Source organism: Procambarus clarkii, chromosome 81 (genome assembly GCF_040958095.1).
Source record: "Procambarus clarkii isolate CNS0578487 chromosome 81, FALCON_Pclarkii_2.0, whole genome shotgun sequence".
Lineage (NCBI taxonomy): Eukaryota > Metazoa > Arthropoda > Malacostraca > Decapoda > Cambaridae > Procambarus > Procambarus clarkii.
Window position 1 is genome coordinate 21,067,229 of NC_091230.1, and position 15,400 is coordinate 21,082,628.

Genomic DNA, 15,400 nt, shown 5'->3' on the forward strand with positions numbered 1-15,400 from the left:
GAAAATAAATAGAAATCTATGAAAATTCAATTTATCAATGAAATCGGAAACATTGAAATGGAATCATAACATATTTAGTATAGCGTGTGTTGCTCTTACGTGCAATAGATGGCGCTGTTTTTAAAACAAAGCATGTTTTTACCTGTCACAAGTGTGACATCTATGCTTATACATTCTCACAAAATGAACGTTATGGTAAACATCACAGCTCAATTCCAAAGCAATGTTCCACAAAATAATTAAATTAAAATGTAAATAAATCAAAATCTATGAAAATTTAATTTGTCAATGCAATCGGAAACATTGAAATGGAATCGTAACATGTTTAGTATAGTGTGTGTTGCTATTGCGTGCAACAAATGGCGTTGTTTTTAAAAAAAAAAGCATGTTTTTATCTGTCACAGGTGTCGCATCTATATAGTAGGTATATAAAAACATGTGCATATTCAAATGGAACGTGTGTCGAAATTTCAAAGCAATCGGGGAAGAACTTTTGGAGATTACAGAGTGTGTTGCTCTTACGTCCAACAGATGGCGCTATTTAAAAAAAAAGTACAGTATGATTTTTCCTGTCACAGGTGAGGCATGTATATAGTAGGTATATAAAAACATGTGCCAATTCGAATGCAACGTTGTGTTAAAATTTCAAAGCAATCGGTAAAGAGGTTTCAAAGATTTCTCTCACATGAAAAACACAATTCAAGTTTAAAAAAAAAAAACATGTATTTTCCTGTCACAGACATGACATCTATATAATATGTATATAAAAACTTACTCGGATGCGAATTGAACGTTGTGTGAAAATTTCAAAGCAATCGGTGAAGAACTTTCGGAGATTAGCGATTTTGAACAAACGAACATTTACATTTTAATTTATATTATATATTATATATATATCAGCCCGTCCTCCAAAAATGGGGATGTAAATGTAACAGCTCCATAAGTGCAATTATGTACTATGTATGACAGTCAAGAATTGTACTTATTTTCACTTAGTATTAAATCGTACTGTCAAATATATTGTGAATATTTAAGTTTACCTGAATAGAAAATCACGATCTAACCTAACCGTCTTAGTTTTTGAAGATAAGCATTTTATTGCTTCTTAACCCTAATGGCTTCAACACCCACAGGCACAAAAAAAAAAAAAATCCAAAAAATTCTTTCTGTGTGTGTGTGTGAAAAAAGTGTTCATTTGTATTTCCCCATCACGGAAAAAAAAAATCGTAGGTGGCATATTTTGGCCACAATCGGGTGGAGAAGTGTGGCAAAAAAAAAAAAGAGGCGTTGACAGAGCAGTCGCCATACGAGGTCTGCTCCACCCGAGCTGTCAAGCGGCAGTTGTCACAAAGATATTATTACCTAATTATTTCAATGTCTCTGATTTTTTCTTTGTTTTTTTCAGTACAGCTGTAATTTTATTCAATAGTGTGTATTGTGATACTGTATATTTATATAATAAAATGTGTGAACCATCGTTGTACTCAAAATTATGGTGTGCATATTAGTAATTCAATTATTATGTTCAGAAAACAATAAACAAATAATTTTTCTGTTATTACACTATATGCACAGGTTATATATAAGTATCTGCATGTTTTGCTCACCATAACGAACCACCAAGTTGGTATTGTGTGTGAAAAAGCAATGAGAAGTGACTGCCACACACCAGCCAGCCACTCGCTGCTACTCCCTCCCTCAACTACACCTCACTTGCCCACATTCTCCTCCCACCATACTGTTTTTTGCATTTATTCACAATACACAGACGTTATATATAAGTATTTACATGTTTTGTTTACCATAACTGTGCATCTAAGCTTGTATGGTGAGTAGAGGCAATAAGACGTAGCTATTCATACAGTCAGCTTGTGGCAGCCGCCCTCAAGACCAGACGCATTAATATTTTTCCCCCAACAATACTGTTTGTGGTGTTATTACACTATATACACATTATATATAAATACAGTGGCACCTCGACTTACGATTGCCCCTACTTATGATAATTTCGAGTTACGATGTAAATTTCATCGAAAAATGCGACTCGACATCTGATGGTGTCGTCGACTTACGATATTTGTTGGTACACGTTTGGGTCGACCGAGCACGTGGTTCCTGGTCACGCGGCCGACCTGCCTCAGTTTACTACAGCTACCCGCTTAGTGACGATCGAGCTTATAAGAAATTTCGCTTTTGTGGTGATTTTTTGCATTTTGAACATTAAAGTAATTATTATATATCACGCCATGAGTCCCAGGAAAGTCAGTGGTAAAGCTCAACATATGAGATTCCATTTAAGGATGACCATAGAGCAGAAACAAGAGATCATTCGTAAATATGAAGATGGTGTGCGGGTTTTGGACTGGACATGTTGCAACCCCACAACAGTGAATGCCACTGTGAGTCACCCCGTTTCCTGGAAATGATTTTCTCATCGCTACATCGTGCCATTGTGATTTCTTTGACCCACAACAGTTGCTTAGCTCCTTGGTATCTATTTACTGCTAGGTGAAAAGAGCCATTACGTGAAAGGAAATGCACGCAATTATTTCTTTCCTGCCCAGGAATCAAACCCAGGATCCCCGATTGTGAATTAAGAATGAAGCCGAGACCCTTAAATATACTACAATGATGCAAGGGGGAATGAGTACTTAAATGGTCACCCCACACACAAAAAAATGCATCCCTGTATATCTGCAGTGCAGATGCACATCATAAGCATTCAAGTGGCTCCTAAGAAAGATATGCCTTTCTTTAAGCCTGAGAAGTTATGAAATTAAATTTTGTAGGATAAGAACAACCCCACGAACTGGACATTATTTGGACAAATCGCATGATAGATAGTTTGTAGAGACAAGTAAACAGTGTCAAAATATATTGTAGATGACTAAATGACGTGTTTACTGACAACATGGTGCACATGCATATACAGTATTAGGTGTTTATTTTATGAGTAAATGTACAATATCTAGTTTTGTATAGATAGGTTATTTTTGTTAAGTAGGGTTAGGTCGTTTTGACTGAGCAGAGCTGTTTTCAATAGTATACAGAACCTGGCATCTGCCAGGGCAGTACATGACACCAAAAAATAATCAAACATATCAGCTATGGATGTATCTTGTGTCTAGATGATTTTGGCTGAATACATATTATGAGGTTATGTTACCTTATCTTATCAAATCCAATAAGCTAGGGACAGAGCAGCACCCCCATGGGCATGAAATCTGGTTATCCTAATAGGAGACACTACCATAACCTACTGGTGAATCTATCATCAACCATATACGATATGTTGAATAGCATTAGTCATTAACGATGTTGTCATCTTGTTTGCTGAATATAACACTTAAATCTTCACACATTTGTTATCACTTACTATATAACTTCATCTGGCTGCATGCCATGATATATACTTGTTATATATAGAATATGTAGATACATATGTTGCACTGTTACATACATTACCAATACTGATTATATTGCTCCAATATAACCAGGTTACCAGCAATATCTAGGGTGTATCTAAATTTTGAATTCATAAAGATTTTGTTATTAAATTTTCTTTAAATATTCAGATTACATGCAATAAAGTTACATATACATATCTTATGTCATGTAATCCTTTGTGAATACAATACTATGGCTTCATACTATGGCTCAGAGAGTGTTACATGACAGAAACAGTGTAAATGTAACTTCATGATACATAATTTGAGCATTTCATCAAATAAAAACTTAATACTAGAAAGTGGCCCGAGTCTTGAATTTTCTAATGCTGGTTTATATGTCATAAAGCTGGTTTTCTTTATATTTATCAAATGAGGACATAAGCGAGTATTAAAGATTTAACAAATTACAGTACAATAAACAAAATTAGCATATTACCACACACAAATTCATAATTATAATACAGTAATGGAACCCACTTATGAAGATATCAAACTTTTCAAAATATGGCAGTGTTCCTATGTCATACATGGTCTCTATCTTGTCTGCCCTACTCTAATCTAAATTTAAAATACTACTGCTACTAATACTACTACTACTGAAGTTTGATGAAAGCATTACAACATTCTTCTAATATCAGCTTATTACTCAAATACAAGTTATCAAATAAAAACCCAAATTAAGTCTTGTACCAAAAGAGAGTTATTTGGTGTTGAGGACAGCCCAGTAAGAGGCAGTGTGGGGTGTGAAAAGATATGTATGGAAATGTTTCTGCTTTGGTTCCAGGGTCGTCATCATCATTAAAGAAGATTATGATTTTACCTGAAAAATCTCTCTTTTTGTTTTATAAATTAACTGACTACTGTACACTTCAAAACTGAGACAAAACTTATCAAAAGAAAAATCTAACAAATAATTCCTTTGTATAGTATAATTTTTTAAATTGTGAAAATTTTCTGTTTTATGTATACTGTAGTAATTTGAGTTTATCAGTAGTCAAATTATTCACTAAGGGTTGCTTATACGATAGTCCACTGACAATGAAAACCATCTGCTTCTACATTAACTTTATGTATACTGTATATACTTTTACAAAAATCCAAACAAAAAATCCAATGAGACAAAGTATAGGAAGTTTAAGTTATCATTAGCATTATAGTGTGTACTGTATTCAAAATAGACCACTCTTCTAACAGAAAATGCACCTAATAAACGAAAACCTGAAGTTTCCTCAAATGATGGCCAACATCTAAAAATACAAGTGCCATACTGCCAGGCACACTACTAGGTTCCTAATACTAAGACTATGATAATCACAAGAAATCAAGTACAGTACTACAAACAATCCTGGGTACATCTAGTGGAAAATGCTTCTGCTAAACAAACGTGAGTGTGCAACACTTGTGCATCTGCTTCTTTAAATCACATAAAGTTACTGGCTCGGTCTGCCTCTCTCTCTCTCTCCCAATTATCAGCTCATTAATACCTCTGGTGGACCACACCAGAGGTATGTTTTGGTCTCATCTATACATATGTGGGCCTTACATAAATTCTTCTTGAGAGTCTCCTGGTAGTGCCAAACAATAATTAGAAGCATCAGCCTGACAGAAACACTGTGGTATTCATGCTGGATGAAGTCAACCATTATTACTGTGCAATTGTTTCCGAGATGAAGAAACAACATACGGGATATTTTTCTTGTGCCACCGCATAATGCATACTTCTTTAATTACCATTCATGTTATATGTGTATATCAATGACAAATATAATTTACCCTTTAGCCATTATCATCTTATAATGGAGAGGAACATTGGAAAACACATAGATAACTGTATTAGTGTATGTAGGCTACTATTGCTAATGTTTGGGTTATCAGAGAAAATGATGAACCTGTGGTGGAAATGTCTGTTGTTAGATTGATGAGATACAAGTACAATCTTAAAGAGGCAGATCAAGTACCTACTCATGTTACACTCAACTAATCTGCATGCACATTGAAACAAATAGAAATAAATCTGTATTAATTTTCAACCACTATGAGAAATAAAGATAAGAAGTGTGGCTTCTTTCCATTTCATTAAAACTTTGTTATTTTAATGCTGAGTCTGCCACAACCTCTTTTTTTTTTTTGCTGTGGAAGCCCCTGAGCAAAGGGCTTAGAAATAGGTGATATTCTACTCTGAAGACGCTGGACCAAGCTAAACGTTGTGTATGAAACCAACCTGAGCAGCCCTGGAGCACAACAGCCAAGCAAGATAAAATAGGAGAGCCCAAACATGATCCAAAAATTAGATAAGGAAGAACACGAGAGGCAGTCAACAAAGAGAGGTGACGAGGACGCTGACTACGACACCAGAAATGGGTGCCTAAATGAGGTCCTCCTCGCCCTCTCTCCTGTTCATACCTTGCTGGTTGCGAAGAGTAGTCCCACACCCTCCATGCACACCTGCAGGAGGCCACCTTCACCAGTTTTCATATCTTGAACAGGAAACTCTCCACCAAGCTCTACACCAGGTAGAGCTCCAACACCTCTTGCTGCAGCTCGTTCCATGGACTCTTTAATGCAGTAGTAAAGGTCTTTACACTGCAAAAATTACAAATTAAATAGATCAAATTAGTTTTTTATAATGCATGAAGTAGAGCAGCTTTCCTCATACTGTACAATATTTAACATTTTGCAATATTTTTTTTCCACCAACCTCTTGGCCAGTCTCCTTACTACTGGACAGGTGTTTACTAAATGAAAAATAATAATTCAGTTTTTATATCTCAATATTCAACAACTCACTCAAATCCTATAACTCTTTCATCAATATAATAAAAATGTTTGATTAATTCTCATGATTTATACTTTACTCTTCCAATTAGAGTAGTTTTTCATTTTTAATCATTTATTTATTCTAACAATAAATTAAACTTTCCATAAATTTATTAAGACACTGGCATAAGTTAATAATCCCTTGGCTCAGTGGCACACAAATAAATTGCAAATAAATATAAAATATTAACCTTTTTTGTGTAGTATTTGTGTAGCTGGGTTTGGCCTCCATTACGGCGCCACAAGCAGAGAACTTTATTCTTGGGTGAGTATGTCATGTTGACTAGCCGCTCAAACCACCACCGCTCAACAATAACTCCTCCAACTGATCTCAAAATAAGGCCATCATCACGAACTTCTAGGAAAAGTAGGTCTCCTGTAGATAAATGGGAAAATGCAACCAAATATTATTAGCTAATTGCTGAAAAGAACTGAAGAGAGTATCCAAATCACTTTTCCAATTTTATATATAAATCCGGTGTTGACTGTCTTAAATATGTATCTCTTTCCACTCAATTGCTCTCCAATGTTACGATATGGAAGCGGCCAAGCCTCGGGTCACACAACAGGATTATGAACAACGAGATGAAGAGAAGCTTTGAAATCAGAAAGCCGACTAAACACACACACAAAAAACACCAGAATGTTAAAATGTTACAACACAAGCAACTGCTTGGAGGAATTTGTAACTGATGAATATTATGTAAACAATCATTACCACAGCAAAATCAAAGCCTAAATGCACTCACCTGCCACCAGATGGCACAACCAGCAAACCAGCGTCCTGGGGTTACTCAGAACACATGTTCGAGTACCGTCTTGTTCCAATAATTTTCTCATAGATATATCATGTTATTGTGATTGCCTCGCACATTTGAAGTGAGTGAGTGGTGGAGAGTGCCATTACCTGCACCAGTGTGTATGTGGGTTATATGTAAAACTTGGATTGGCTACCAGTTCGGTGCCTCCAGACTCCTAGCGCATCTGAGCGAATTCCAGGTTATGTAATCTATAGAATATCATGGTCAATGGGTTAAGGTGCACATCTGAGGTTACCCAGAGCACTGTTTCCATCCCTGTCTTGCTCCAATGAGATATCTCCTAGAGATATACCATGTTATTGTGATATCACTCATTTGCTCTTGTTAAAAGTTCAATGGATCCTAACATTGCTCCCAGGCAAATTCAGTCACTGGATGATGATACACCAGATATGGTCTACAACTCTTTATTAACGCCCTGGAAGGGACTCAAGATGTTTATACAGTATGGCAAACGATTGACAGAGGTCTCTAGTGTCAAATGATGTCACCCCTACAATAAGTTGGGCTTTTAAAGAAAACGAGGTACCTTAAATCATCTTCAGGTGATTGAGGCATATGGGCCAATCTCTCTCAAGTGATTGGAGCAGTGTAATGGTTATGTAAATCTATGTAGACCATTTAATTTGTCCTTTGAATTATTTTTATGTGAATTTAATTAATTTTAATGCATATAATGTTATTTAACACTTTCGCTCACCCCGCGCGCCACCCCTCGACAGGGCGATATGGGCCCCAGCGTGTCACGGAAGCGCGCGTTAATTCCGAAAAGTGTATACTCTCTTCAACTTTGTCACCTCAATTCTCCTTCTACGAGAATAAATTTGGTATCATTGTGTTCGCAATAAAATTCTCTACAGCACTAAATGCATATAAACTCCAAAAGCCCGGCTAATTACCCGCAGCAAACAGAGAAAGTGCGAACGAGTTACCCGGGAGCGCGCAAACGGGATAAAATGTTTTCACTATTTTCACTCTGGTCACCTCAATTTTTGTCCTAGGTCTTTCATTTTGGTCTCAATGGGTTCGTAATAAAATTCTCTAGAGGAACATTAGCATATAAAAAAAAACACCTGGTCACGCTCCAACCGCCGACGAGTTGAAGACGGGCCACGCGTTAGCCGTGAGTGAGCGCTCAGAGGCCTTCCTACTACACTCCCAATTCCCACCCTTTTCAAGCCTTTCTTTCGCAATTTTCTTCCTGGAAGGGCCTTGTTCATGATTACTATCCATCGTGGAGTAAGCGTAGATAGTTTCTAAAGCCGCAGTAAGAAATATAGCCACGGAAAATAGCCGAAATGTTCACACGTTTGAGATGCGAGGGGAGACGACATTGGTCACAACAGTGGAGCAAAGACAATGGGCCCACGGCGTGTGCCAAGCCGCCTGAGGGCCACGAGGCTCAACAAAGGAAATGGGAAGACATCGGCGCACATTTTAAAACCAGTCCCCAAAAAATCGGATACAAACCTGATTTTTGGCGAATTTTTAAAGTGGATGACGCAATGCTGCGTCATCCCCGGCATTACCGCCAGTAAACGGATGACGCAATGCTGCGTCATCCCCGAGCGAAAGTGTTAATTATTATACAGTATTCGTTAAATTTATTTATTTATATACAAGAAGGTACATTGGGTTTATGAGAGTACATAGCATTGATGTTTTTACATTCTTGTAAAGTCACTAACACACACAGTGTTTCAGGCAAATCTGTTACCCTGGTGTAGTTTTTTCATTACCCAGTCTTATTTACCCAAGATATGCTATTAATTGAACTGTACTGTACTTGAATTACGGGTTTCCTTTTTATCCTTCTGCTTTACAGGCCACATAACTCCAGGTCACATCATTCTTACTTTCTCTGGCTCAATTTAAGTACAACACATCTTCCTTCCCACCCCCTACTTAGCAGACAATGTTACGGTGCCTCAACAAGTTTTCTCAGTCTCGATTAATTATTAACCTAACTCTTCCAAGTTCTCCCAAGATGTTTCTTAGACATTATTTTACCATAATTACTCAGATTTTGGTATGTTTTGTGAGCTGTGTTGTGTATTTAGTGTATGTTCTGTGCAATGTTTGGTACCGATGGAAAGAGTCTAAATTCTCATCCAAGCTGAATTCTTATTCCATCAGGACAATTTTTTTGGACAGTAAGGATGAGAAAATGCTTTTCCTAACAAGTCTTCCCTAAAAAATACATAAGAAGGCCCATTTCTTGCTTGTTTTCTCACACTTTCCATCAGAATGGGTGAGAAAGCCTTGCCCCTTTACACCAAATAACCACAACGTCCATGCTTTGTCAGGTGCTTTTGAGTCTTGGCTTGTATCTCTGGGTCCCTTGTTTAACTCTTATGCTGCTCTGCTATTAACAGCCTTCAACACTGCCAGGTGCAAAAAAAAAAAATCAAAATTTGTTTTTTGTCTTATAAAAGTGTCCATTTGTGTTCCCTGAGCACGAGAAAAAAATTTATTATACTTACCAATGACGTAAATGAGCCGAGAAGTTAGGCAATGACATCATGCAAAATGCTCGCTCAAGCTCAGTAGCTGGTGATTCATCAATCACCAGCTTCTGAGCTGGTACGTAGATATCTCTGAACTTTCCAATAAGTTGATTCAGAACGTGCCTCACCCTCCAAAACCTATCATCCTGTGTCTCGTCTTCATTACTTGCAAAATGAAGACACCTGAGTATTCTCAAAAATCTGTCTCAAGACACATATTTCCTGAACAATGGTGTTGTAACATTCTGGTCTTTGCTCCAATAATAGTTGATTACGTGTTTGACACAATGTTTCATCAACATACACAGTGCCAATAACACATACATTTCACCTACAATTGTATTTTTCCAACACTGTAATCATAAAAATCTGATAACTCCTCCCCAATGAGATCAGCCACATAAATGTTTCCTTAACAATATGTTCCATGAGCAGCTCATTAAAATATGTAGTAAAGAAGTCCATTTCACACATTTCATCATCATTATCAGGGAGAAAAGACCTGTAATTCCGACACCTGTATCGTCAAAGGCGGGAGTTTCTGGAACAAAATCTTCCCCATCATTCCACACAAATACACCTGCTGTCTTCTGACTGGCAACAGCAGCACTACGGCGAGGAATGTGTGGACCAGGAGCTGAAACCTATCTATGCACAGTAGGGTTGGGAAGGTACAATAAGGGGAAAATTACTTGAAGATGAGGGGGCTTTGATCATCATTGTCTCCATTTGGTGCCATGTGCTAGACTGGGTGAGATGCTACTGACGCGACAAACATTCACTTGGCAACACCACTGGCACTAGACAGGCGTGGTAAAACTCTTCTCTGTATCCAAATCACTAAAACCAAAAAATGAGTCACCTTCCTCAGACTCGTCGACCAAAACATCATAATCTGGCAAAGTAGCACATGAACTATGTGGCTGGGCACGAAGTGGAATAGAGTGTGGGCGAGGAGGCATGAGTGAGAGGCTAGGCCTGCCCTTCGTGGCACCCACATGTTCACTTGCACTGTCGGTCGTCTCCAATTTTTCTGACTGCATGTAGTCCTCATCTATGTCGGAGTCATCAATATCAGGTTCATAACCCTCCTGGAACAATTCCTGATGAATTTCATCCTCAGTCAAAGATTGGGTTGCACACTGCGCTGAGACTGGTCGGATGCTGATATGTGTTTAGCTCGCCATGACCTCGGTCGCATAACTGAGGCCTCCACACAATGGCGGCCTGTGCTGGATTTTTTCCAAGATGGCGTCTGTTTACTATCGCCCGTGGCTAGTGTATGGCCCCCCCCCCCCTGTATCTCGTGGAACATTTAAATCGAGTGCTAGACCTCTTCAATCGTATATATACCATGTGCGCCATTCCGTGACAGTTACTCCCATCATATATGCATGTACTGCGCCATTTATGGGATAAAGGGGTCCAGTTTTGAATTCTTGTTTCAAGAATTATTCTTTTGCCAATTTTGTCAATTCCTGTAAGTATTTTGTGTGTGGTGATCGTACTGCCTTTTTTTCTGCTAGCTTTGGCATATTTAATGCTTCTAACCTCTCTTTACAGCTCTTACTTTTCAGTTCTGGTAGCCATTTCATAGCATGCTTTTGTACTTTATGTTCCTCAGGTGAACATAAAGAACCAGAATCACCCTAGTGGTTCATTGTGTGTTTACATGTTCTACTATCCAAAACCACCCCTAATGGTGTGGGATACAAAAAGTTTTATTTCCTCCTAGAGATAGCCCTTACTGCCTGGCTTCCCACTACTAACTTGTTCAAGCTCAATCTTTCACATCAGATGTAGAGGCTCCTGGATCATCCTAACAGTAACACTCCTGGATCATCCCACGGAGACTTTAGCAGCTCCATAACGAAGTGGTAAGATGCTCGCCTGGCGTTCCACGAGCGATTTGTCCTGGGTTCGTATCCTGGCGGGGAGGATTTACTGGGTGCAAATCCTTAACAGTAGTCTTTGTTTAACTTAACAGTAAAATGGTTACCTGGCTGTCAAACGATTCTTTGCGGGGATCGTATTCTGGGAAACATAGGATTAAGGATTTGCCCGAAATGCTACGTGTACTAGTGGCTGTACAAGAACGTAATAACTCTTGTATATATAAATAAAAAAAAAACTTTACCTGTATGGTGTATCCTGAGCTGCATTTAGCAGAGGGTTCTATAATGACTTCTCCACTCTTACATGCATCATTAATTCACACACACAAACACACACTTTTATGAACACAACTAACCTGATGCATCAGTACCAGAGTGGACAGTAAAGCTCTGGCGGTGCATCTGCCGTGATCCCAGAGGTCTTAAGTCAATGTCATTACCATGCTGGGGAAAAAATATTGGAAGGGTGTTTAATTTCTTAATTTAATGTAATTCAATACTAAAGTTAAATATATGTATAATATATACATTTATAAATAATGTAAAATTAAATATTCACTGTATCTATTTGTAGTAAAACATTCATTAACAAAACATAAATTAATTACGATAATATTTTGTTCAAAATTAAAATTCTTACCAAGTTATTTATCTGGTCAAGCAACTCGTTGACTTCTTGACTGTACACAAGACCAATGTGTGACTTGCCAAGTAGCCTGCGCACCTTCCTTTTGATATCTTCTTTTCGAACATTGACCATTACCATAAAGGCTACGAGGTTGTAGAGCATTGTGGATAGCAATCTGTCCTCCTCATGCTCCAAGCGCTTGCGTTCAGACTCACTCAGATTATTGTATCTATAATAAGAAGTGGATTCAGATGCCATGTTCCAAAATTATTTCATTTTGTCTATTTATGTACACTATATCTCACATTTTCCCCTCCAGATACTCCCTTTCTTTAGAGAGCGGAATCATGTAGGATATTTCCATGATATTTTAATAAATTAATAATAATTAAACACACTATTATTATGTATCATCCTAGAAACTGTACATACAGTAGACAGCCCCTTTGTTCTAATAATAACGCACCTTTCCATCATTTCACTGGGTCCCTGATCCATACCCACCATATCTCTCTCTTGGGCAACAGCATCAAGGAAGCAATCTTCCCAAAACTGCATCTGGTCCCATAATGGTGATCGCTCCTTACCTATAAGACCTGAAAAAGAAAAAAATGCTTTCTGCAGTCTCAGTCGTTTTCAAAGAAAATTGCATTCTGAGTGATACGTAATGTGATTGTTCTTGTTCACCTGATATCTCGTCTTATACGAAAGGACAGGTTGCATAAAGATCATGTACAGTATACTTTACAATCTCTCACATGCCTTTTTCTATAAGTTGTCTCAAGGCAAATATCTGATCTACACACTTTATTTCACCACAGAACCAAACATGTTCACCACTGAACATAAAAATAAGAGCTACAAAAACAAGTTAGAGGCATTAAATATACAAAACTAGAAGACAAAAGAAAAAGAAGCGATATGATTACTATGATCACCGAACAACACATCAGAAAATGAAGAAACGATGATGTTTCTCCATTTTCTGATGTTTGGTTTGGTCATCATATCTTCAGCCTTGTCAATGTGACTCATTGTCTGGATATGATCACTACTTACAAAATAATTAAAAGAATTGATTAAATTGACAATGAAGAAGTTTTGAAAACTGAAACTTCAAGAACAAGAGGACATAGGTTCAAGCTAAGGAAACAAAGCAGCCAAAAAAACATCAGTAAGTTCACTTTTGCAGAATGGTAGACAGTTGGAAAAAGTGAGGTAGTGGTGGAGGCCAAACTCGTCAGTAGTTTCAAAGCATTATATGACAGAGTGCTGGGAAGACGAGACACCACAAGAGTAGCTCTCATCCTATAACTACCCCTTAGGTAATTACTGAACAATCTCCCAGTCATTTGCTGAATTACAGTATTTCCATCACTATCTAGTCATATACTTTGTCCACTACACTTAATAAATTAATGTCTCTATAATTCTTTCATTTGCTATATTCTCCTTTACTGTTATACAATCACAATTTCTTATTGTACAATCACTTCTCTTTTCCTACCCTCTAGTACACTTCCACTAGTCCTCACCTTCTTCCACATTCTCTTTAACATTATTATTTTTCTTGTAATGAGTACAGGGTGGTGTATTACATACAGGGTGTTGTATTAAATACAGGAGGATGTATCAAGTACAGGGTGTTGTATTAAATATAGGGTATTGTATTAAGCACAGGGTGGTGTATTAAGTACATATAGTAAGGTAAGGACATAAGTGTTGAAACTTTCAAGTTGAAATGTAAAAGGGTTCTACAGAAATGACAAAGAACAACAAAAATATCTTGCAAACCATAAGGTACCTATACCAGAGATATCTATAATAATCTAACCTTCAAAGAGGTAAGTTCTTCCTGAGTCTGGAGAGGGAGTAGTGGATGTGGGAATCATATTACCAGCGTGATATCTGAACCCGGTTGAAAGGGACGACTTGCTCGACCACATACTGGACGTTCTCTTGGAGCCCCGAGGAAACTGTAAAATAAGAGGCACAAAAATGTTCACGAAATGATTCTATAAGTAGCATTTTTTTCTTTAATTCAGTTTTGTTTAAATTAAGTTACCAGAATTCATGGTCAGTCTGGGTTTAGAAAAATAAAACACAATGACTGAATGATGTATTATATGCACAATGTTTCGTTCCTGTTTGGAACATCTTCAGATAAGATATGGTGTTAATCATGTATGGTATGGGGAATATCATGTATGATATGGGGAATATCATGTATGGTATGGGGAATATCATGTATGATATGGGGAATATCATGTATGATATGGGGGAATATCATGTATGATATGGGGGAATATCATGTATGATATGGGGGAATATCATGTATGATATGGGGAATATCATGTATGATATGGGGAATATCATGTATGGTATGGGGGAATATCATGTATGGTATGGGGGAATATCATGTATGATATGGGGAATATGTATGGTATGGGGGAATATGTATGGTATGGGTAATATCATGTATGTATGGGGAATATCATGTATGGTATGGGGTATACCATGTATGGTATGGGGAATATCATGTATGGTATGGGGAATATCATGTATGGTATGGAGAATATATAATTGGGTAGTGCTGAAGTAGAGGTTAGGTGAGTCAAGCCACAGAGCTCAGATGCTGGGGAATGGGCGTTTTTTTTTCTGCTGTGACGTCACCTTCCACTAGATGGGATCTAGGCCTCGGTGTTGGTAGTGATGCAAAGTTGTTGTTTTGTACATTTATATTAGGTCTTTTTCTCTTCGATGAGGATAGCTTCCAGAATTTGTAATCTCCTACCATCAGTTGCAAAGATCAAGTATCTCTGTGTGTTCCTCAAGCATTTTTCTAGTGAGTGCAACATTGTGGCCAGTTCCCATATGGTTTTTTGGAGCTCCTGACCACTACTACTAAACTTTCAAGAAGATCAACTTGGCACCTACAAGCATGAGCTCCAAGAAACGACTTACAAACTAGCTACTATGTGGCACTCACTAGGAAAATGCATGGAGTTATATACAAAATCTGGGCTGACTTCAGTAAGGGGCCTCCAGACATCCTGTGGATTCAGTGGAATCCTAGGTTGTATAACTTATATCATGTCATGATCCAGAGGTAAGGTGCACAACTTGGGAATGCCCAGGATGAGGGTTGGATTCCCCTTATTACTTAAATTTTCTCATCAATATATAGGTATCATGTTAGTGTCATTTCCTTGTGTGCATGTGATGATACTTTTGAATCAAGTGCATGATGAGCACTAAGTCATTTCTCCACTAGAGCCCAAAG

The 15,400-nt window shown here is 37.7% G+C and overlaps 1 protein-coding gene across 23 annotated transcripts in view; it reads right to left on the reverse strand.

Moving 5' to 3' along the window:
• Rab3-GEF (Rab3 GDP-GTP exchange factor) overlaps positions 1-15,400 on the reverse strand; it is a 168,179-nt gene that overhangs the window by 30,739 nt on the left and 122,040 nt on the right. For 22 of the 23 annotated variants that reach the window (XM_069315305.1, XM_069315304.1, XM_069315288.1 and 19 more), the window contains 6 exons: positions 13,952-14,093; positions 12,584-12,713; positions 12,130-12,346; positions 11,846-11,933; positions 6,458-6,642; positions 5,853-6,032 (listed from right to left, as the gene is read on the reverse strand). In XM_069315305.1, the coding sequence (XP_069171406.1) occupies positions 5,853-6,032; positions 6,458-6,642; positions 11,846-11,933; positions 12,130-12,346; positions 12,584-12,713; positions 13,952-14,093 (942 nt within the window). Of the gene's footprint in view, positions 1-5,852; positions 6,033-6,457; positions 6,643-11,845; positions 11,934-12,129; positions 12,347-12,583; positions 12,714-13,951; positions 14,094-15,400 lie in introns of those variants that run through there. The other variant, XM_069315309.1, reaches the window with a different exon arrangement.